This window comes from Marmota monax, unplaced genomic scaffold, assembly GCF_021218885.2.
Source record: "Marmota monax isolate L192 unplaced genomic scaffold, Marmota_monax_Labrador192_F-V1.1 WCK01_AAM20220418_F8-fsc00024, whole genome shotgun sequence".
Lineage (NCBI taxonomy): Eukaryota > Metazoa > Chordata > Mammalia > Rodentia > Sciuridae > Marmota > Marmota monax.
Window position 1 is genome coordinate 9,595,199 of NW_026695224.1, and position 22,364 is coordinate 9,617,562.

General features: G+C 40.0%; 1 protein-coding gene across 1 annotated transcript in view; it reads right to left on the bottom strand.

Annotated features, from left to right (window-relative positions):
* Window positions 1-12,390, bottom strand: part of LOC124086753 (uncharacterized) — a 28,495-nt gene extending 16,105 nt beyond the window's left edge. Inside the window, exons 1-4 of the mRNA XM_058575938.1 lie at window positions 12,266-12,390; window positions 9,324-9,406; window positions 1,000-1,202; window positions 83-266 (exon numbers count right to left, since the gene is read on the bottom strand). Coding sequence (XP_058431921.1) covers window positions 83-266; window positions 1,000-1,153 — 338 coding nt within the window. The 5' untranslated portion in view covers window positions 1,154-1,202; window positions 9,324-9,406; window positions 12,266-12,390. The remainder of the gene's footprint in view (window positions 1-82; window positions 267-999; window positions 1,203-9,323; window positions 9,407-12,265) is intronic.
* Between the last annotated feature and the right edge of the window lie 9,974 nt (window positions 12,391-22,364).

Sequence of the window (22,364 nt, forward strand, 5' to 3'; positions counted from 1 at the left end):
GCAGAGAAATCAAACCAATAGAAACCAATAGATTTAGCGGTGTGTGTCGGGGGTGGGGGGAGGGGGTAAGGAGTTGACTCACAGCATTATGGAAGCTGAGAAATGCCAAGATCTGCAGTTGGCAAGCTGAAGACCCAGGAGAGCTGATAGTTCTGGTCCAAATTTGAAATTCTCAGAAACAGAAGAGGTGCTGGAGAAAATTCCAATCTGTAAACTGGCAGGCTGGAGACCCAAGGAGAACTGATAGTCCAGTTTGAATCCAAAAACTGAAAAAAGAAAACTATGTCCAAGCTCAAAACAGTCAGGCAGGAAGGGGCCCCCACTTATTCATAGGAGAATGGGGGTGGGGGCAGGTTGTTCTATTTAGCTTTCAACTGATTCAATAAGAGCCACCCACACTGGGAGGGCAATATGCCTTACTCAAGGTACTGATTCAAATGTTAACCTTATCTAAAAACACCTTCACAAACACACCCACAAGAATACTTGACCAAACATCTTGGTACCCTATAGCCCAGTCAAGTTGAGACCTAAAAGTAGCTATCACAGCCATCTTGGAAGACCATCTCTTCTCCTTTTATATATCCAAAGTCCAGGCATCTTCCAAGATCCAACCAAGAGCCACTTATCCCTAGAAGTCTTCCAATTCACCCCCACAATTCTGAATTCGACACCTCTTTTTTTTTTTTTTTTTTTTAAGTAAGCAAGCAACCTCAGATTCTCTCTGGACAGATGTCTGTATGTAAATTCTTTGTCAGTGTGTCTCTTCCCCATGAACTCTCCTAGGGATCTGTCTCAATGACGAATGCCCTCCCCCCTTTTTGGCACATCCTCCCTTCCATATACCTCCACCTACTCCTCCTGGGACCGTATAAAATACGAGACAGGCGAGCCTGCCAACCATCTCATCACAAATTTATCAGGAATAGATTTTAATAAGCAGGAAGCAACATAGTAAAACATTGAGTCATAGAGATGACACACAAAAGCTGAAATTACCATTGTTGCCAAAATTCCAGTCTGTAGATGGGCCCAAGCAGCATGCCCATGTTCTTAGTTCACCATTCTCCAATGTGTGCTCCATGTGGGCCCCTCCGTTCTTCTCAGGACCCCAGTCACTGTGGTATGATTTCAGGGCTATTCTCAGCAGCATGCCTGACTTCCTGTGATGCTTGGAAATCTACATCCCATGCCTGAAAGAACTAATGGAAGAGAAGGGAAAGGAGATGTCTGGCATCTGTGTGGCACAATGCCACCTTTACAACCCTCCAGGACAGCATCCTCCCTTTCTTAGTGTGTTTGTTTGGAGTACTTGCTGGAGGATCTGTTTGGAGATCCTCTGGGATCTCTCTACCCAACCCTACATCCCCATTCTGGTGATGATGATTTCTATGTCAAAGCACCCACTAGCTGGAAAGACGGGTGGCCTATGGGGGTCTCTTTATGACTGGTTCCAAGCATACATTGTGCTTTCCCAGCAGGGTCCTAGTCTTAGAGCCATCTTCTGGTGGTGCCAATATAGATCAGATCATGAGCTGATTCACAGATGCTGCTGTGGTCTGAATGTCTGCCCCTCCAAAACTCATGTGGCAACTTAATCCCCAAAGTCAGGTTAATATATTTGATGATGGAGCCTTCAGGAGGTAATTAAAGTTAGAGAAGGTGAGGAGGCTGGGACCTTCATAGTTATATTGGTGGTTTTATAAGTAGAGGAAGAAAGACTCAAATTAGCAAGCTTGATGCCCTGGGATTCTACAGAGAGTCCTCTCCTCCTGCAGGAAGGTCCTCACCAGATGTGGTCCCTCTTCCTTGAACCCCAACCTCCAGAATCATGAGCTGAATAAATCTCTATTCTTTATCAATTACCCAGTCTGTGGTATAAACCTTTATATATAAACCTTTGTTCTTTATCAATTGCCCAGTTTTGTGGTTATAGCAACAAAAGAAAGAACAAGACAGATTTATTTTTAGTATGGACATAAAGCTACTAGAGGTTTCCAACAGCCAGAATAGAGTTTTGTTTTTGATAACAGAGGCCACTTTGGGTTGAAGAACACTTTGATGAAGAGAATGGCTTTGAGGCATAGAAAAAGTATTGGATTTTTTAACATTTACTGAACGCTCACTGCAAAGGGCATTGTCTTGTGCGTTCCACACATCGTCACAGCTATCCATGCCATGAAACAATTTAATTCTGAGGACAACTCTAGTAAGGGGACATGGTAATACACTGTCTTAACAGATGAGGAAACTGAGGCACAGTGGTGTTTGGTCCAACAGTAAATGGGCTACAGGAGACCAGGCAGACTGATGGTGGTTTCACAAAAGGCAAGTGAGACAAATGTCACAAGAGAGAAAAGCAGAGAGGGAGGCTCCTCTCCTGGGAGTCTTCATGCTCCTTACCTACCAGGAGAACCCGACATGTCCTTCAAGATCTGACTCCAGGCTGGTGTTCTAAGGAATCCTAGCCACCAGCAGAGCTGATCACTCCCTTCTTTGGTTTCCCCTGCCAAGACAGAACTGGTCTGTTCCCAATTACACTGGGTCATTAATGCTTCCATATCCGCCTGTCCCACTGGGCAGTGAGCTCATGGAGGGTAGGACAGATTGCGCTTTCAGAGGCTTCCCAGCACAGAACAGTGTATGGAAGAAGTGCTTGCTCCATAAACCCTCATGGCAATGAGTCAGGTTTTCCTGGAGGCCCCCCTCCTGACATGGGTCACTTCTACTCGTGTTCTATTGTCCAGAGCAAGTGGCCTGCTTCTGGATGCACCCTCCATATCTCAGGCCTTGCCTCATGCCCCCTCACCTGGAGATGGCCAGATGGATGAGTGACAGGAGGTGGGCATGGGCACACCCAGGGGTCCTCCAAAGGCATACTCTGGGAATGTGTGGGGTTGAAATTAGTCATGAATGGTGTGGGCCAGGAGGGGATGCTGTAGGACACCCAGAGGAGCCTACTCCAGGGCATGATCCTTATTCTGCTCTAACTCTCTATGTCACAGTGGGTAGAGCCCTTCCCTCAAGGGTCCTCCTCTCTCTCTCAGAAAAACACTGGGCTCAGAGCCCCCTGTCTCTCACCCTCATGCTGGGCACATCCTCATCTCCCTGCCAGAACATTACCTACCCCATAATTTAGAATCCTGATGAATTTTAACAGAGGTAGCAAAACACTACAGAGAAACAGATAATCTTCCTTTCCTGTTTCTAGAAATTCTGCCTTTTCCCTCACCCCCACTCATTTTATTTTTCTTCTGAATATTGAGTCCCAGAGGTGAATAAGCCACGTCATCACCGAGCTCCCAGAAATGTAGATTCCATGGGGTGAGACAAAGATGGAATGAACTGTCTTTTCCCTTTCGTCACAGGAAGCTACAGCACATTTCAAAAGTAAGATGGGCTTCTGATTATTAAAAATAAACCCTGGCACACAGTCTGCCTTTCACATGAATCTTGCCAGCAGATGCAGACTTGCAAACACACTCTCTGGCTCCGTGCTGAGACCCAGCTTCTCTGCCCAGTTTTCATGCTGAGATTCTCTAAGGACAACCATTTCTGTTTGGAGAACCATAAAATCAGCTATTTGCTGTCTCACAAGGAAGGGGCTGCCACCCCAGGGCTTATGGGACCAATGGATCTCTTGACAGAGATATATAAGAAAATTGAAAAAAAACTTAAGATATGTAGATATGTATTAATATTTCTTTAATATTAAGTGACAACTGATACCGGATAATGCAGAGGAGGTAGTTTTGTGGTTTTGTTTTGTTTTACTTTGCTCAGGTCCCTGAAATGGAATGTGAGAGATTCCTAGTAGCTTTAGGAACGTGGACAGAGGTGCCTCAGCGAGCCCCTTAAGGGTGGCTTCCTCTCCTTGTCTAGCTCATTTTCCTCAATATGTCCTTTCACTCTCAGGCAAACACTTCCCAAGCTGTGATTCCATCACATAGGCTAAATAACCCCAGTGAAAAGAGATTCTGGTTCCCACTGATACCCACACAAGCCTCAGAAATGACTTGAGTCACGTGCCTGTTCCTCACCCAGTTATTATAGCGTTGGGTAGAATACAGTAAATAGGTAGGGCAGGGCTCACAGGACTGCAGTTGAGGTCCACCCCATACACACCCGCAAGAACTGAGAGTTGCCCAAAGGAAAAAAATCCATTTTAAAACCTGTTCAGAATATGTGAATCACCCTGAGGAATCTATAAAGTAAATAATAACAGGTGGATATGAGTTGAGATCAGAATTCAAGTGCTATTGAACCAGTTATGAATTACCTTTTACTCTCTGTTTCTACTAACCCTGAATCCAGCAGATCCAGAAATCCTGAAGTGGGTAGTATCATGAACAGTGAGCTCTAGAAGAAGCTTTATAATTCTGTCTCAAGAAACAGAAAGTGAAACTTCTACTCTTACAAATCAAACATCATCAACAAATTAGATTTTATTAACATTTATAAAACACTCTCTCCCAACAAAAGCAATATACACATTTTTTTCAAGTGCATATTAAATATTCACCAATATGGGCCATGGTCCTGGGTTACAAATGTTAACTAATTTAAAAATAACTGAAACTATACAAAGTATGTTCTCATGACCCAGTTTTCCCACTCCTCAGTATATATTCAAAGGAGTTAAAAATCAGCATTCTACGGTGACATGGCCATATCAATGTTTATAGCATCACACTTCACCATAAGCTAAGCTATTGAATCAACCTAGATGTCCATCAACAGATGAATGGATAAAGAAAATGTGATTTATATACACAATGGAATATTACTCTACCATAAAGAAGAATGACTTTATAACATTTGCTGGTAAATGAATGGATCTAGAGACTATCATGCTAAGTCAAATAAGCCAATCCTAAAAACCCAAAGCTTGGATGTTCTCTCTGATTGTGATTGTGGGGGAAAATAGAACTTCAGTGCATTTGACAAAGGGAAATGAAAGGAAAGGAGGGGGAAGGAATAGAAAAGACAGTGGAATGAATCTGAGATAACTTGTCTATGTTCATATATGAATATGCCACAGTGAATCTCAACATTATGTACATCCACAAGGCTAGGATCCTAATTAGACTAAGATATATTCCATATTTGTATAAATATGTCAAAATAGATACCACTGTCATGTACAACTAAAAAGAACAAATACAAAAAATTTTTTAAAGTATGTTCTCAAACTATAATAGAATTAAACTGAAAATCAACAGTAAAAAGAGAAGAGGAGAATCTTCCAACACTGGCATATTAAACAACACACTTATAAATAATGCAGACTTGCAAACACACTCTTTGGCTCCGTGCTGAGACACAGCTACCTTGAGTCTACCTTTGCTAACAATCACACTCTCTAGAATACTGAAACTTTAAAGCAACTTTTAAAATCAGGTGGTGTTAATAAAATCTAATTTTTTGATGATGCTTGATTTGTAAGAGTAGAAGTTTCACTTTTTGTTTCTTGAGACAGAATTATAAAGCTTCTCCTAGAGCTCGCTGTTCATGATAGTACCCACTTCAGGATTTCTGGATCTGCTGTATTCAGGGTTAGTAGAAACAGAGGGTAAAAGAGAAATAAGTCTCAAGAGAAATCAGAAAGTGTTTGAACTGAATTAAAATGGAAAATACAAAAAAATATGTGGGATGCATCTAAAACAGTGTTTAGGGGAAAATTTATAGTATTCAATGCTTACATTAGTAAAGAATAAAAGTCCCAAATTTGTAGTCTGAGAGCCCACCACAAGGAACTAGAAAAGGATGATCAAAATTAAATCAAAGCAGCCAGAAGGAAAAAAAAAAAAATATATATATATATATATATATATATATATATATATATATATATCACAGAATTGAGGAAATTGAAAACAAAAAGGTAATTAAAAATTAAACAAGCCAATTATTTTTTAATTACTCAAAAAATTTAGATATGCCTAGAAATACTGACAAATTAAAAAAAAACAAAACAGAAAAGACCCAAATTATTAATATCAGGAGTTAAAAGGAGGATATCACTACAGATTCTATGGCCATTAAAAGTAGTAAGGAAATACTTCTAATTCAAATACTACAGAACCAGTTCAGAATGACCTTCCCCCCCTGCTAGATTGAATATAAGTCCAATCTAACATAACAATACATGTAAACTCAAAAAACTTAGATGATGTCAAACAATTCCCGTACATCTGTAATCAATCAAAATTTACTAAAGATGAAATAGATAACCTAAACAGTACTGTAAATATTAAAGAACTTGAATCTGTGCCAAAATTTTGGGGTCAAATGATTTCACTAGAAAATTCTATAAAATATTTAAAGAAGAAGTGATATAAATTCTAAATCATTCCTTCCAGAATGGCAAAGTGAAAATAACATTCCACTTGTTTTATGAATCCAGTGTTACTTTGATACCAGAAACATACAAAAAAATCCACAAATAGAAGACTACAGACTAAGTGCCTTCTTAATTATAGAAACAAAATTTCTCAACAAAATTATAGCAACCAAATCCAGCAATATCTATATAAATTACAACCAAATGAGGTTTATAGCAGAAATACAAGAATTATTTGAGTTTTTAGAATCAAAACGTGGTCATATCAATTAAAAAGTATTTAACAAAATTCAACACCAATTCTTGATAAAAAAAAAAAAAAGAAAAAAAAATTGGTAAACCCAAAATAGAGGGGAACTCCTTCAACTTGACAAAGGGAATCTATAAAAAATCTACAGCTAACAATCTCCTTGATGGGGAAAATTGGCTACTTTATCTGTCAAATCAGAAACAGAGCTTGGAAGCTCACTCTTGTTACTTCTTTTCAATATTGCACAGGAAGTCCTAGTCCTTGCAACAAGACAGAAAAATGAAAAAACACAGATTAGAAAAGAATAAAACCGTTCCTATTTTCAGAGGACATGATTGTCTATGAAGAAAACACCAAATATTATATTAAAAGCTTCTAAAATTTAGCAAATTAAGAAAGATTGCGGGAAACAAGGTCAAGACAAAACATATTTCTATAAATTATCAATATACATGTGGAAAACAACATTTTAAAACAATCCCAGTAACAATACCTTCCAGAAAATGAATACACATAAAGGATTTATATGCTGAAGACTACAAAATTATAATGAACAAAATCAAAGGTTAAATAAATGAAGAAATATACCATGTTCATGGATTACAAAATTCAACAGAGTTAAGATGTCAGTGCTTCCCAAAATGATCTGTATATCTGACATAAATCCAATCAAAATACAGGACAAATTTTTTGAAGATATTGACAAGCTGACTCTTAAATTTATGTAGAAATGGAAATTAATTAAAATAGCCAAAATGATTTATAAAATGATGTACAAATTTAGAGTATGTTTTTAAAAGTTGATTTTAAAAGTTGCTGTAAAGTTTCAGTAATCTAGAGAGTGTGTTTGTTAGCAAAGGTAGATAGTATGGGGAGTTTCTTGTGGAAATCAAACTGTTCTATATCTGATTGTGGCAGTGGCTACATAAATCTATACATGAGTTAAAACTCATGAAACTTTATATTCCCCAAATAGTCACCATCTCTCTCTATGATCATTTTTAAATTCAATTACTTTTTAAGCATTTTAATGTAAAAATTAATCTTCCAAGGTATTAAATCAGTTCAAAAGGAAAAGGAAAGTTTTGTTTTGTTAACAAACAGTGGCCATTTCCCATATGGAAATGTTTAAATGTCAACCCCATCATCTTTTCCTACACAAAAATAAATGAAGACAGATCATAGACCTAAGCATAAAAGTGAAAACCATAACACTTCTAGAATAAAACACAGGAGAAAATATTTGCAATCTTAGAGAAGACAAAGATGTCTTCATGTAAAGAACTCCTCCAAATCAACACAATAAGCCAGGTTTCTTAAATTGGGCAAATAACTTAAAGGACACATTGAAAAGGAGGATATGCATGTGGTTAATAGACCATGACAGGATCTCAACATCAATGCAAATTTAAACTGTACTGAGATACCATTTCATGCCCACCAGAATGGCTATCATGAGAAAGGTTGACAACACAAAATATGAATTCTACAGACAAAATAGAATGCTTGACATTGCCTCTGAGAATGTAAAATGGTACAAGCATTTTGGATCCCTGTCTGGCAGTTTCTGATAAGGTTAAACATATATCTATTATATATGCTCCAGGATCCCATTCCTATTTCAACAGACATGTGCTCATAAATGCACTTAAAATATATACTGGAATACTCTTTGCAGCCTTAATCCAAATATCCAAATATCCAAAATCACTCAAATATTTTTTTAACAGGAAAATGTACAAACAATGGTATGTCCATACAATAAAATACTATTCAGCAATAAAGGAAAAATCGACCTGGATGAATCTCAAAAGCATTATGGTAGGCAAAAGAAGCCAAGCACAAAAGAGCACATCCTGTTGATGGAACGTTCTAGAACAGGCAAAGCTCACCAAGCTAAGGTGATAGAAATCAGAACAGAGGGGTGGGAAGGTTGACCAGAAAGGATCCCAGGAGAACATGATGTGAATGTTTTTTATCTTGTTTGGGGTAATGATTTCATGATTGATTATGAGTCCAAACTCATGGAATTGAACGTTTCAGTCTTCCATTTCTACTGTATAATAATTTAATGCTGACTTAGTGAAAGAAGAATCACTAATGAATATAACACTTTACTTTCCACAAAACATTTTCTCACCCATTCTCCTACTCCCTCCATTTGATCTTCCCCACAACCCTGGGCAGGAGGAAGGTTGAGATTTTTTTTAGGAATGACAAGAAAGTAGCAGAGGATCCAAATGAGAAAGTGACTTCCAAGGACACACTGTAAACTCTTGCCAGACAAGACCCAACGCCCAAGTATTAGGACTCCACATCCAGTGCTCCCGCACAATGGCTTGGTTTCCAATCCGTGTTTCCCTGTCTCTCAAGCATTGCAGGCATGCCTGGGGGACACAACAAATGTCAGCAACAAATGTCAACCTCCTCAATTTGTATTGCTTTTATCTCTTCCATGAAAACAAGTTCTGCCTCAAATTTCCTTAAAAGGTTTAAGAACCACCGTTGTTACGGATGCTAAAACACACATGAATATTCAGGGGCTCTGGTCTTTATTTGCATACTTTGTGGTGTGACTTGCAATATATTAGAATCCAATTTTCCCTCTTGGCCAAAAACAGTTATATTTACCTGAAATAGTATGGCCTCCAGCCACCAGTTCTTATAACTGAGTGTATACAACAGAAAGACACAGTAATAAAAGAAAGAAAGAGAGAAAGAAAGACTAACCATGGTCTGTCCCAGTATGGTATCAGCCGAGTCATTCCTCTTTTCTGGGAATGGCTGGTCATTCCTGTTCCTCCATCTTTAATCTAAGGGAAAGAGAAGCTTTCACTAAGTGTCCGGTGGTAGGGTCTGATTTCATGATTGATTATGAGGGTCTGGGGCTGAGAGTCAGTGTTCATATTCTGCAACCCACCCCCCACCTCACATGACCATTTATGGCCCAGGTATCCCACCTAAGGAGTCTCATTCCAGAGAAAACTCTCAAACCTTGTGAGCTGAAAGGGACCCACCTCCATATAGACAGGCACCCAAGACCTCCAGGATAAATCCCTTGTCCAAGGAGACTTAGGGAGCTGAAAGCTTCTCTGTGCTACTTCTAGGTCAAGAAATCAGTTTCGTGGGCTGAGGATATAGCTCAGTTGGTGTAGTGCTTGCTTTGCATGCACATGGGCCTGGAATCAATCCACAGCACCAAAATATAAAAGAAAAAAAGAAATAAATCAGTTTTGTAAACACGAGGGTCCTAGTCTTAGCTCTACCAAGAGTCCATAATGCAACTTTGGAGCAAGACTCTTCCTCTTTAGGGACTTGTCCTACCCATAAAAAGGAGCTAATAAATCCTGACTTATAATGCTGAGATATAATGAAGTGAAAACTGTGGGAATGTTTTGAACAGAATTATTCCCTTTCGGGGAACTCACCTTTTTGGGAAAGGGAAGCCAAAGCCATCTTCCAATCCCCATGATCCAGAACCTTTTTTCCCCACGCCTGTGCAGTGTGGCTGTGACCACTAGATGGCGGTAAGTGTCACTTGACAATTTAGAAAAGGGTGTGGGAAGAGCCAGGGGACCCGCCTGCTTTAAGAAAACTAGGCCAAAGCCTACTCGTTACATCACTTCTAATCGAAGCAGCCAGTTCAGTCTGGATTTTTCTTTATTGCAGGCGACAATGCAAGGAAGTTTCCTGGCTCCTGCACATTTCAGTGCTAATTGTTCGGCCTGAATTCTGTCTTTAACTCCCAGGGACTGGTTCTGGAGGCCCTGCCCTCCTTCCCTTGGTATAGGCCTCTTTTCCCAGGGCTTCTTACTGGCTCTCTCCAGCTGTCCCAGGCCAATGCCTCATTCTCAGCCACACTAGAAGTACATTTTTGTTGTTGTTGTTTGCCTTAAATCTCTATTTCATTTATCAAGCATTTATTGAAGTCTCTGTGTATGCAAGGGCCTGTAGCACCAAGAGTACGTGGGATAAGAATGACCCAAGCCCTGACCTCAAATGAAAAAAAGGGAGCCACAGGCAGCCCAAGTTCAAATCTATCTCCACCCCTCACTTGTTATATGCGTGATTTTCAATCAATCATTGAAATTGTTTTTCTTCTTCACTTTCCTTAATTTTAAAAGGGATTAGAAAGTGGATTATTTTATTTATTAAATGAGTTCATCATACTGTTCTGTCCCATGCTTAGAATGGGGTCTGGCACTTCATAATCAATACTTATTTATTGACCACACCTTAGGTGAAGATACATTATTTGATTTAGTGCTGATATCAGTAGCTCCAAAGAGATAAACATTTTTCCCAAAATTATACAGTGAATTCAAAGCAAAGGCAGGATTTGAACCTGGTTCTACCTGACTTCAGGAGCAATGCCTATGCCTATTCTTCCAAAGAGAAAATGAGCCCCCCAAAGCAGGACTAGAGACCAACAAATCTGCAGACCAGGCTGTCCAATCCCACAGTGATTGAAATCAGCCATTCCAAACCATGCCACTTGAGTCTCCGTGGTAGTGTCCCGGATTTAGCTCCAGCACTAACTGGGGCTTTGTGAGAGCAAGACCCCTGCTTGGGCCTCAGTTTTCTCAGTACTATCCACATGTGTCTATCAGAATCACCTGGGATCCTTCTTTAAAGCATGGATATTTGGACCCTACTCCAGATCTACTAAAATAGCATCTGCAGGGGAGGGCCTGGAGATCTATTTTTAACCAGTGTGTCAGATGATTCTCAGGACCTGGAAAGTTAGGAAAACATCCTAGATAATCTTAAACATTCCCCCAGCCCTATCCCTATTGACCCAGGTCCACTCAATGGGCTCTTGGCCCACTATCCTACAGATTCTTTATAAACACCACAGACCCTGTCCCTCTGCCTAGGGGAGCAGGAGCCCCTCCCCAGCCTGCATGACTGGTAGCTCCTTCCTTCCTGTAAGGCACTTAGGCTCTCAAAGGAGCTGAAGCTGTTTAAATAATGAATGGAATTTACAGTAGCATTTGGAATTCACTTAAGCAATAGAAACATGATTGCAGTAAAGCCTCCTTTAAAATCACTTTTTTTTCAACTGGGTAAGAAGGAAGACAAAGGAGCTTCCCCCTTGACTTCCTCAATATGCAAATCAGGATATTTTGATAAGATTTGATTCTCAATGTCTACATTGTCCTTTCGGAAGGTATAATTTCTGCTATCAGAACAGCAGTTCTCTGCTGTCCTAGTCTGATATACTCAGAAGCCATGGGTCAGACTATATTTCAGGCTCAGGGAGGCATTACTGGCCCCTGTGTCCTGATGGGAAGACTCATGGGAAAAGTAGAGAAGAAGGCTCAAGGCAGAAAGCCAGCCCCAGGCCTGTGCCACTGGCTCCTACTAGAAATCTTTCCAGTCCTTGCTCTTCCTGTCTGCAGAGTCATCAGACAGCACAATTCAGCAAGATTGGCTGCCTGCTTTATCCTGCCTTCTGCTACAGTCCTGTCCCAGGCCCTGCAAAACACTAACCTCACTAACTGGAAACAACTCACATTCTTACTGTTATGACTAAGACCATGACCTTAGTCAGTGGAGTGTTGGGTGAAGAGGGAGTGTGCCCTGGCCTGGGCTCAATAAGACAAATGTATCAATCAGCTATTGCCATAATAATGTCACATAACAAATGACCCCAATACCTGGTGACTTACAGCATTCACTTATCCTCACTCAGGCACATGTGAGTTGGCTGGAGCAGACCTGCTGATCTCAACTGGGCCCAGCTGAGTTTGCCTCTGGCCTTGGGTCTGCTCTGGGTTTCCCCCAGCCCTTCTTGGGCCAGAGGTGTATCCAGGACACACTTCTCTTATATAGTGATGGCAGGAACCCAAGAGAGCAAATTTATTTCAAGCTACTCTTGACCTCATATCTGCTTACATCCAGAGCAAAGTTCAAGGACAAACATCTACCCAACAAATCATGTCACAAACATAGGAGGAGGGTGGAAAGGTTAAACTAGAGACAAAAGAAAAAAAAAATAGAGACAAATTCAAACCTGGAGGCCACTCTCTGCAGGTGGAAGATACAAGGGAGGGATCCTAGAGAAGCCGGAGCCAGAGTGCATTTGGAGTTCACTCAAGCAATAGAAAGAAAGGAGGAAACTTGCTGGGTGCAGTGGCACATGCCTGTAATCCATGGGCTCGGGAGGTTGAGGCAGGAAGATCGCCAGTTCAAAGCCAGCCTCAGCAAAAGCAAGGTGCTAAGCAACTCAGTGAGGCCCTGTCTCTAAATAAAATACAAAATAGGGCTGCAGATGTGGCTCAGTGGTCGAGTGCCCCTGAGTTCAATCTGCAGAACCCCCCCCCACCACCACCACCCCCTGCAAAATAAAAAAAGAAGGAGAAAACTTAAATCAGGGGTAACTACCTCCAGCGCAGCCCTGCTTGAATCCCAACTTTCTCAGTGTCCCCTCCCAATCTCTAAGTGAAAAAACCCACAGGAGGGGTGTCTGCCTCTTCTTCATCACAGTTGGTTGTTTTTCTTAAATAAATCAGTTTTGTAAAAGATAAGACTGGGAAGGGACACTGAATGCATCATCTTGTCTCAGCTTCCAGAGAGGAAAAGAGGCTTTCTTATTGGGGAAACTTTGCAGTTGGGTACTAAAGAGAAATAGTCCACTTAACAATCCAAGGAGCAAAATTTATGACAAAGAACTAAATTTAACAAACTGAAGAACTCAAAACTCATAGGAAAAAAATCATAGAACAAATAGAAAAGACTTTTCTAGAAAGGTCCAATTAGTATTCTCATGTGAGGGGATATGGCCTATATACCAAATGATCCACTAAAAGTCTTAGAAATCAAAAATTTGAGTGCTGAAATTTTAAAAAACTTCAAAATATGGGCTGAATATCAGAATAGGTAAAAACTAAAGAGAAAATTACTAAATCAGAAGGACTTTGCCCAGAAACAGCACAAAAAGAAGCATACCTGGAAGATAAGAAAAATATAAAGAGATGGAGAATGAATCCAACAGCACCAAAATCCCAAAAGAGGGAACAGTGAGATAGAGAAGAAATCCTTAAATAAGAGGAGGAGGGAACTCCCCAGAGGGGAAGAAGATGAAAGTCCACAGACTGAAGGGTCCATCAACTGCCGAGCAAGATAAATTTAGAAGAGACCCACTATGTGGAAAAATTTATAAGGAAGAAGAAAACATTCCCCCAACAGATAACTAATGCCTTGCTCACTGGTCATCTTAGGCCACCTTAACAAAATACTATAGACTGGGCAGTGTAAGCAACAGACGTTTATATTCTGGAGATTGGAAGCCTTAGATCAAAGTACCAGCATGGTTCTTGTGAGGGCTTCTTCCGGACTTGCAGGCTGCCACCTTCTTGTTGTGTTCCCACATGATACAAGAGAGAGGAGAGAGAGAGAGAGAGAGAGAGAGAGAGAGACCTCGAGTGTCTCTTCTTACAAGAGTTCTAATTCCATTCCTAACTATCTCCAAAGGTCCCATTATCAGATACTATCACACTGGGAGTTAGGGCTTCATGTGTCGATTTTCAGGGGACACAAGTCAGTCTGTAGCCCCTTGTAGAGAATGAGAATCCAGGGACATCCAAATCCTTCCTGGTACCATTGAATGCAACAGGCAACAGAACAATAATCATCTCAAAGTCATGAAAAAATTTATTTTAACCTAGAATTTGATGCCCATGATAATTATCTTTACATCATAAGTAGGGAAAATTAAAATATTTTCAATCATGGAAGAAAGAATTCTTAGACAGAATGGAACAATATGAAATGAAAAAGGAAACCAGACAGGAAAACCTGGGGCCCAAGAAGCCACATTAAACGAGGGAGTCAGAGAGATTAAGAAAGTTTACTAGCTGAAATTCAATTTACTATTAAAGCAAAATCATGAATATTTTGTAACTGAGGTCTTAGGTCATAAGAGCATGGTAAGTGTTCAGGTGGAGAGAAGAACGAGTAGCAAGAGAAAGCAAGAAGTAAAAGTGTTAGCATTTCTCACTGGAAGGATCTGGAAAGGGATTGACTCTAGATAACCATATTTCTCTTAAAATGCATCAGTCTATTGCAGTGGATTTATTGGAATGGAAACAGAAAATAGGTTGAATGACTTCAAGTTATTAGAGAAGAAAATATGAAATGAAAAATCATTCAACAAAAATAGGAGAGATAAGGGGGAAAATAAGAATTTATGATAAACAAATGCACAGCAAATGACAGGATTAAGTCCAATGATATCAGTCATCTCAATAAAAGTGAGTGATTTTAAATCCCCATTGATTGACAGAAACTCTTAGATTTATAAACTCAAATCCAGTTAAACGCTGCTGGTAAGATATACCTAAAGCAAAATGACATAAGGAGGTTAAAAATAAAATAATGGCAATAGCTATGCCAGGAAAATCCTAATAAACACAGAGTAGGCAGAGATATGATCATATCAAGCAAAACAGTTCGTAAGACAAAGAGCAATGAATGGGCTGAAGGGGAAAGGTTATTCATCTTGATAAGATGTAATACTGTAAAGAAGGATATCTCAGTCATGAAGTTTTATGCATGTAATAACATAGCTTCAATATATATACAGCAAAAGCTTAAAGATATACCAGGAGAAAGTGCTACAATCATGGTGACATACTTTGTCACCGAGAAATCTCTAGATCAAGTAGCTATAGATTGGGTAAAGATAGAGAGCATCTGAATAACATTGTTTTCAGTTATACATGAAACAGTCAAAGAAACTATGCACGTATTAGGCTCCAAAGGTAATTTCAGCAAATCCCCTAAGAAAAATGTCAGTCAGGTTACCATTTGGATTGGAATACAGACATTAATAACAAAAGAAGAGTTTAAAAAAGATTGATCAACCGAAAATGTTAAATACCTTTTAGATAGCTCTTAGATTAACAAAGAGAAAATAATATTTCCATTTAGAAATGAATGACAAGAATAAACCATATATCAAAGCCTGAGATATATACCAGACTCAGGAAAATTTACAGTTTTAAATTTACTACACAGGAAAAAGGGAAAAAATAAAAATAAAAAAAGTAAGATTTTTTAAATGTAAGAAATTAGAAATAGGGGCTGGGGAATGTGGCTCAAGTGGTAGCGCGCTCGCCTGGCATGCATGCGGCCCGGGTTCGATCCTCAGCACCACATACAAACAGGGATGTTGTGTCCGCCGAAAACTAAAAAATAAATGTTAAAAATTCTCTCTCTCTCTCTCTCTCTCTCTCTCTCTCTCTCTCTCTCTTTAAAAAAAAAGAAGTTAGAAATAGAAAAACTAAATAAGCCTAATGTAAGTAAAGAAAAATATTAATATGAATAAATTGCAAAAATTAAAAACTAGAAAAAAAAACCTTAGATCCTAACAAACTAAAATCTGGTTCTTTGAAAATATCAATAAACTAAAATAGTCTGTGGCAAGACTGAGAACTGACACAACAAATAGTGTTAATACTGAGAAAAGACACAGAGTAGACAAAACATATTTTATATTAAAGAGAAAGTATTGTTAATTTAAACCAAAACATTTGAAAATCTAGGTAAATTGGATAATCTTCTGGGAAACAATAAATCACAAAAAGCTTCTTCAAAAAGAAGGAAAGTATGGGATACTAAATAATCACAGATGAGATTGCAATACTGATTTTAAAAAAATCAACCTATCCAAACCCCTCTAAAAGAGGAGTAAGGTGGGAAAGTTAATGGTCAAGTTCTACCAAATACTCAAGAAATCCATAATTCCATGCAGTATACTGTCCCAGGGCCTAGAAGAATCTGAAAACTACCTTGTCATCTTGTGTGGCCAGCATGACCTTATACCAAAACTAGACAAGAGAAGCACAGATGAAAGAGGAAAAAATAACATAAGTCACACCAGGCATGATCTTTTGTGCCTTTAATCCCAGCAACTCAGGAGGCTGAGGCAGGAGGATCTCAAGTTCAAGTCCAGCCTTGGCAACTTAGGAGACTCTGTCTTAAAATAAAAATATAAAGGGCTAGGGATACACCCCTGGATTTAATTCCCAGTACTGCAAACAAACAATAAAACAATAACCCAATATTATTTGTGAGTATGTGTACAAAAATTCTACACAAAGTATAGAAAATCAAAAATAGCAGTGTATTGGGAGCAGAATGTAAGATTTGTTTCAAAATTAGGAAACAAGCCATGTCTCTCACTAAGATAAAATCATCTCAACAAATGACCTGAACTGGATGCTGAAATTTGACAAAATCTAATTCCCATTTCTGATCAAAACAAACAGACAAACTTGATTTGATAATGTTTTTCTATCATAGACCCACAGCATATTTCATAGTTAATGCTCATTAAATAGAAATCAAAGCAAAAGTATTCATAATCACTATTCCTTTTTAATATTGTACTGAAGGCTTGCCCAGGGAGACAGACAAGGAAATCAGAACTTCAACACTGAATAGAAAAAGACAAAGCTGTAAATATTTGCAGTCGATATAACCATCTACCTAAAAAAATCCACAGGAACCAAAAGGTTATTATAATCAAATAGGAGTTCATCAAGGGGACCACATATAAAAATCAACACACAAAATTAATAGCTTTCATGGACCACAGCCATAACTAATTATGATATGGATCTTTATAACCTTTTAACAAAAGAGAAACAGAACCTTGGAAAATAATTCAGACAAGCTTAATAAGAAATGTCAGCGGGAGAAATGTGTAACGCTTTAGGACAGGAAAGATTACAACATAGCTAAGCAGAATAGAGCTTAAATACCTGTCTCTTAACATCTCATTTCTCTAAGCTGGACTCAGAAAATCAAGGGCCAAATGCTTTCTCTCATAAGTGGAAATTAGAGAAAAATAAGCAGGGAAAGAAGAGGGTGAGAGGAGGTATCATATAGATACAGGGAAATCCGTGGAGTAGAAGAAGGAGATGGAGGAGAGAGGAGGGGAGACCCGACAGGGGAGGAAACGCAGAATCAATTCAACAAAATCACACCATGTGCATACATAGATATACCACAGGGAGTTCCACCTCTATTTATAAGTAGAAAACACTGATCAAAAATAAATATATAAATGAGCAGAAGGATCAGGAGACTAGGAAGAGGAAAGAGGGTAGGGAAGGGGGAGAAAGGGATTGGAATGGAGTCAATCAAATTCCATGCATGTCTGATTTTGTCAAAATGAACCCAACTAATATGTATAATTATAATGCTCTAATAAAAATAAATAGTGAAGTCCCATTTCTCTTACAATAGGATCAGACTTCAGCAATCAAATGCCAAAATCAAAAACGCACACTCCCCTCCCTTTTTTTTTAAGAATTTAACCTTTATTTTATTTATTTGTTTTCATGTGGCACTGAGAATCAAATCCAGTGCCTCACTCACGCTAGACAAGCACTTTACCACTGAGCTATAACCCTAGCCCAAAAAACTGTGCCTTTTGAGCTGAGTATACTGGGTTTTGCAGATTTAGAATTTCATTACCAAATTTCATTACTAATTTCAATTGGGGAAATTAAAAAAAAAAAAATCCTTTCCGGAGACAAAGTAAGGACCTGGATATCAGGAACAGAAACAAAGGTTGGGAGAAATGGAAAACAAAATCACAGACTTTGTAACGTTCCTCATTATTGGCCCTGACTGAGGTGAGACCCAGGAGTGGGAGACAAGGTCTCTCCTCCCACGCGTGCCCCAAAAAACCTTGGTGGCCAAACAGATGGTAGAGCACATTTTAAAACCATTTTTAACACATTAACTTTTTTTTTTTTTTTTTTTTTTTTTTGCCACTTGCTCTTTATTCCTTTAGTCAAAAGTTTCACCAGCTGTCACCGTCTCAAGGAAAATGTCAGGGGCTCTCGTGCCTGTGCTTGTCCTCAGCTCAGTGAGGGGACAGGGCATCCTCAACCAGCCCTGATTCTGGTAGCACAATTGGTGAGGTGGCCAAGGTGGGTAGGCCCCTCACAAAGTGAACCTACCATGGAAGCTCACCACCAATCCTTCCCACACCCATCACTTCCAGGGACTAACCATGCATACCCTCCTCCTGGATATTGCTGAAGCCAATGTTATTACTCCCATTTCACAGAAAGAGCAATGGAGGAATGTATCACCCATTCGACCTTGGAGAAGTCCCTTTCCTCCTCTGGGCCTCAGCTTCTCCATATATACAACAAAGTTGGCCAAGGTTTCTGGAAGGTTCTGGACCATTGCTACCATCAGGAACCCATCCCTGATTTTCCTCTCTGAACACTAGTTCCTGCTGCTTCTCAGACTCTGCCTTCCACTACAGGGAGAGGTCCACTGAGTGCTTAGGAAACCAGAACCTAGGAACTGCAAGAGGCTGCCGAACTTATTTCCTGGGCTTTTTTGTTTTCTTCTCCAAACACCAATCAGTAATGTCTTTAAATGTCAACCAGAGTTGTTGGTTTCTTGTTGAATCAAAAAAAAAAAAAATTAAATCTTGATGACTAATTTGTTGAAACTATTCTCCCAAACTTTTTTATTAAATCAGACATTTAAACTGATAGAAAACTTTGAATATGCATTTAAATTCTTTCCTCCTTGTTTAACTATGTAATTGTTTTCACTCACAGTCATCTTCTCGAAGAGGCGTATGCTTGACTTATTTAATAAATCTTTCTCCACATTTGAAATCATTCATTAGCCATAGGAGCTTGAAACTCCATTATCCACAATAAATTCCACTGCATTAAACCACCACATGTGTGTTGAAGAAAGGCAACAACAGGATGGCTTCTCTGAGTCAGGGTAGGGTCAGAGCTCTGCCCGGAAGCCTGCTTCAATACTTCCTCTCAGTTCCTTTTTCTAGCCCTGGATTCTTCTGGAATCAAGGCATTCACCCATCCCACCATAAGGGGCTACCCGAGAGAGTCTAAGTCTCCAAAGCTGATCTCTTTCCTGTTCCAGTGGGGTTGGGGCTGGGGTCCAGGCAGTAGCAGCCTATGGCTAGTACCCACCTTTGAGCCAAAGCATAGAGCAGAGAAAATTGAGCAGCAGTGGCAAACTGCTAACACAAAGCCTCAGTGGCCCTGCTGGCCTTGACCCTGAGAGCCAGTCCGCTGTCACATCATGTACGTGGCACAGCTGATAAAGAAAGCTCAATGTGTTTACCACTTTTCTGCACTGCTGCCAGCTGGCTGCATTCTCAGGGGACACTGAAGCTTAGCTTGCAAGCTGGTGACGTCTCTGCTTACCACCAACGGGCGGCTCTGGCATGGGGAAAAAAAAAAGAATAAAATCATTGCCTGGAAGGACCTCAGAGTCAGAGCTGAAAGAGACCTCAGACGCCATAGATTCCAGGAGTTCTCAAGCTTAGATGTGTCAGCAGCATTCCCAGAGCTTTTTAAATGCACTCATGCTCCACCACACACTGGGAAATTCTAACTCAGAAGGTCTGAGTGGGTCTGAGCATCTGAATCCTTCAGGAGCCCCCAGGTCAAGGTCATGCTGTTGCCTCCAGAAGCCTGAAAACCAATGATCTGGTTCCAGCTTCTCAACACCAGCTGTGCAAGATCCCTCTACTTATGATCAGGTTATGTCCAGATGAATCAATTGCAGTTTGAAAATACTGTAAATCAAAAAGGCATTTAGTACAAGTAGGATGCCAAACATCCTAGCTAAGCAACACAGTGCACTATAGGATATTGGTGGCTTCCCCCTTGTGATCGTGGGGTTGACTGGGAGTTCATTGAAGGTGCCAGCATCTTAAGAGAGCATTATACCATATATCATTAGCCTGGAAAAAGGTCAAAATTCAAAATTCTGAATGCATATTGCTTTGGGGCCATCATAAAGTCAAAACTATCATAAGTTGAACCATCATAAACTGGGGATCTTCTATAATGATGTGGGGCATTTTAAAAGTATCAATACCTGGGCCTCATCACTTATTAATTAAATCTGAATTTTGGGCTGTAGGTCCTAGGCATCATAATTATTTAAAAGTTCCCTAGACTAATGGTCAGGCAGAATTGAAAATGACTGATCTGGGCATTTTACAGATGGAAAATGGCCCAGAGAGGGGTTAGAACTTTCCCCAAGTCATGCAGCAAATGAGAGAAAGTACTGATTAGAACCCAGGTCTCTCTCAGTCTGTCAGCTGTATGCTCAGAGATATATATGGCTAAGAAAGACATTCAGCTCTGGGTGGTCAGTGTCACCCAAGGAAGAGCACCATGTCCTGGAAATACCCATCACCCTATAGTAGCTCAAGCACCTAAGTGACCCCAGTACTATTGATCTGGAAGCCACATTTTAATTAGCAAGAGGACAGCTTCCTTTTATTTCACCTCCTTCTTTTTGAACCCCAGTGTCCATCCATCAGGGGACAACTTACATTTTCCAGTCTCTGCACAGAGTGAGGTCATGGAAATTAGCATCATAAGCAAGGGATCCTAAGGGTTGTAAATGAATGACAGGTAGGTTAAGCCTGTCTTCTGCCCAGACTGTAAGTGTTTTGAGGGTAGTCCAGAGTCTCCTTCTCTTGTATCTCCAGTTTGGGGCTACAGACAGACAAGATGTGAAGTGTGCTCAAGACTATACTTGGTCCTGGACAAGTCATTTCCTTGCAGGAATCTCATCTGAAAATGGAAATGATGAGATGCTCACCTTCCAGATGCCACTCGGGTTAAGTGTGACTTTGGAAGGAAAAGCCCCAATCCAGAAGAGAAGTGTAACACATAGTTTACTATCTCAATTTCCATAGAGATGATTCAGCAGGATGCATTGGACTCTCACTATCTGGGTTCCAGTTCAAGCTGCATCATTTTGTAGATCTTTGGCAAGATACTTAACTTTTTGGCATTTTTTACCCTCTTCTGCACAGTAACTATATGTACCACAAATGGTTGCTGTGAAGGTTCAAATGGAAAACACATTCAAAGTTGTTAGCACTGTGCTGGGCACACGGTAAGCCACCCATAAGCATTAGCTCTTATTATTGTTGCTGTTATTATTATTGGTTCTGCTGATGTCTGGCCTCCTTTGCAGTTAGCACTGTAAATATTAGGAGTCCTGTTCCCAGTGCTGGGAGGGCCTTGCACTGAACTCTCCACATTAGGAACCAGGTGTGTGCTTGTTTGGGAGACAGTTGCAAAGTGTGGCTATGAGCTAAAGAGAGTGAGCTCCATTCTTATCACCCCTAACAGGTCCAAGTGCCCAGGGTACCTACAATGGTGTCCCTCAGAGAGCAGGAAAGCATCGCCTCTGTTGCCCCATGGAAATGATCCATGCCTCTAAAAGGACACTCGGAACATTCCAGTGCAATTATCATCTTACAGTGCAGGCAAGGCTCCAGAGGCCAGGGCCAGGCCTTTTTACCTGCATGTCCCTTTTGAATCCTGGGAAACAGTTGGCACTCAATAATCTTCACTGGATGGAAGGGTGAGTGAGCAAATGATTCATTCCAGAAATTTTTTTGTTGAATTTAATAATCCTCTGAATTTTATGATTTTTACTGGAATTGAGCCATGTGGGTCCTGGAGTGACAGTATACCGGCTCTTCACTAACAAAGAGCAAGGACCCACTCAATTTGGGACAGGCAGCCCTTTCCAGGATGAGGGCTCTTTGGGAAAGGAAGAGAGCCTGCAGGAGAAAGCTTTCTGTCTGCAAAACTCTCCAACTCCATGTAGGGACCCAGGAACTTTCTCTAGAACCCTTGAAAACAGGGTTTAGAAACCGAATGGGGACTCATAGGGGAAAGAAGTCAGTAGGAAGCCTTGGATTGACTCTTTCCAGAGAGAGTCCAG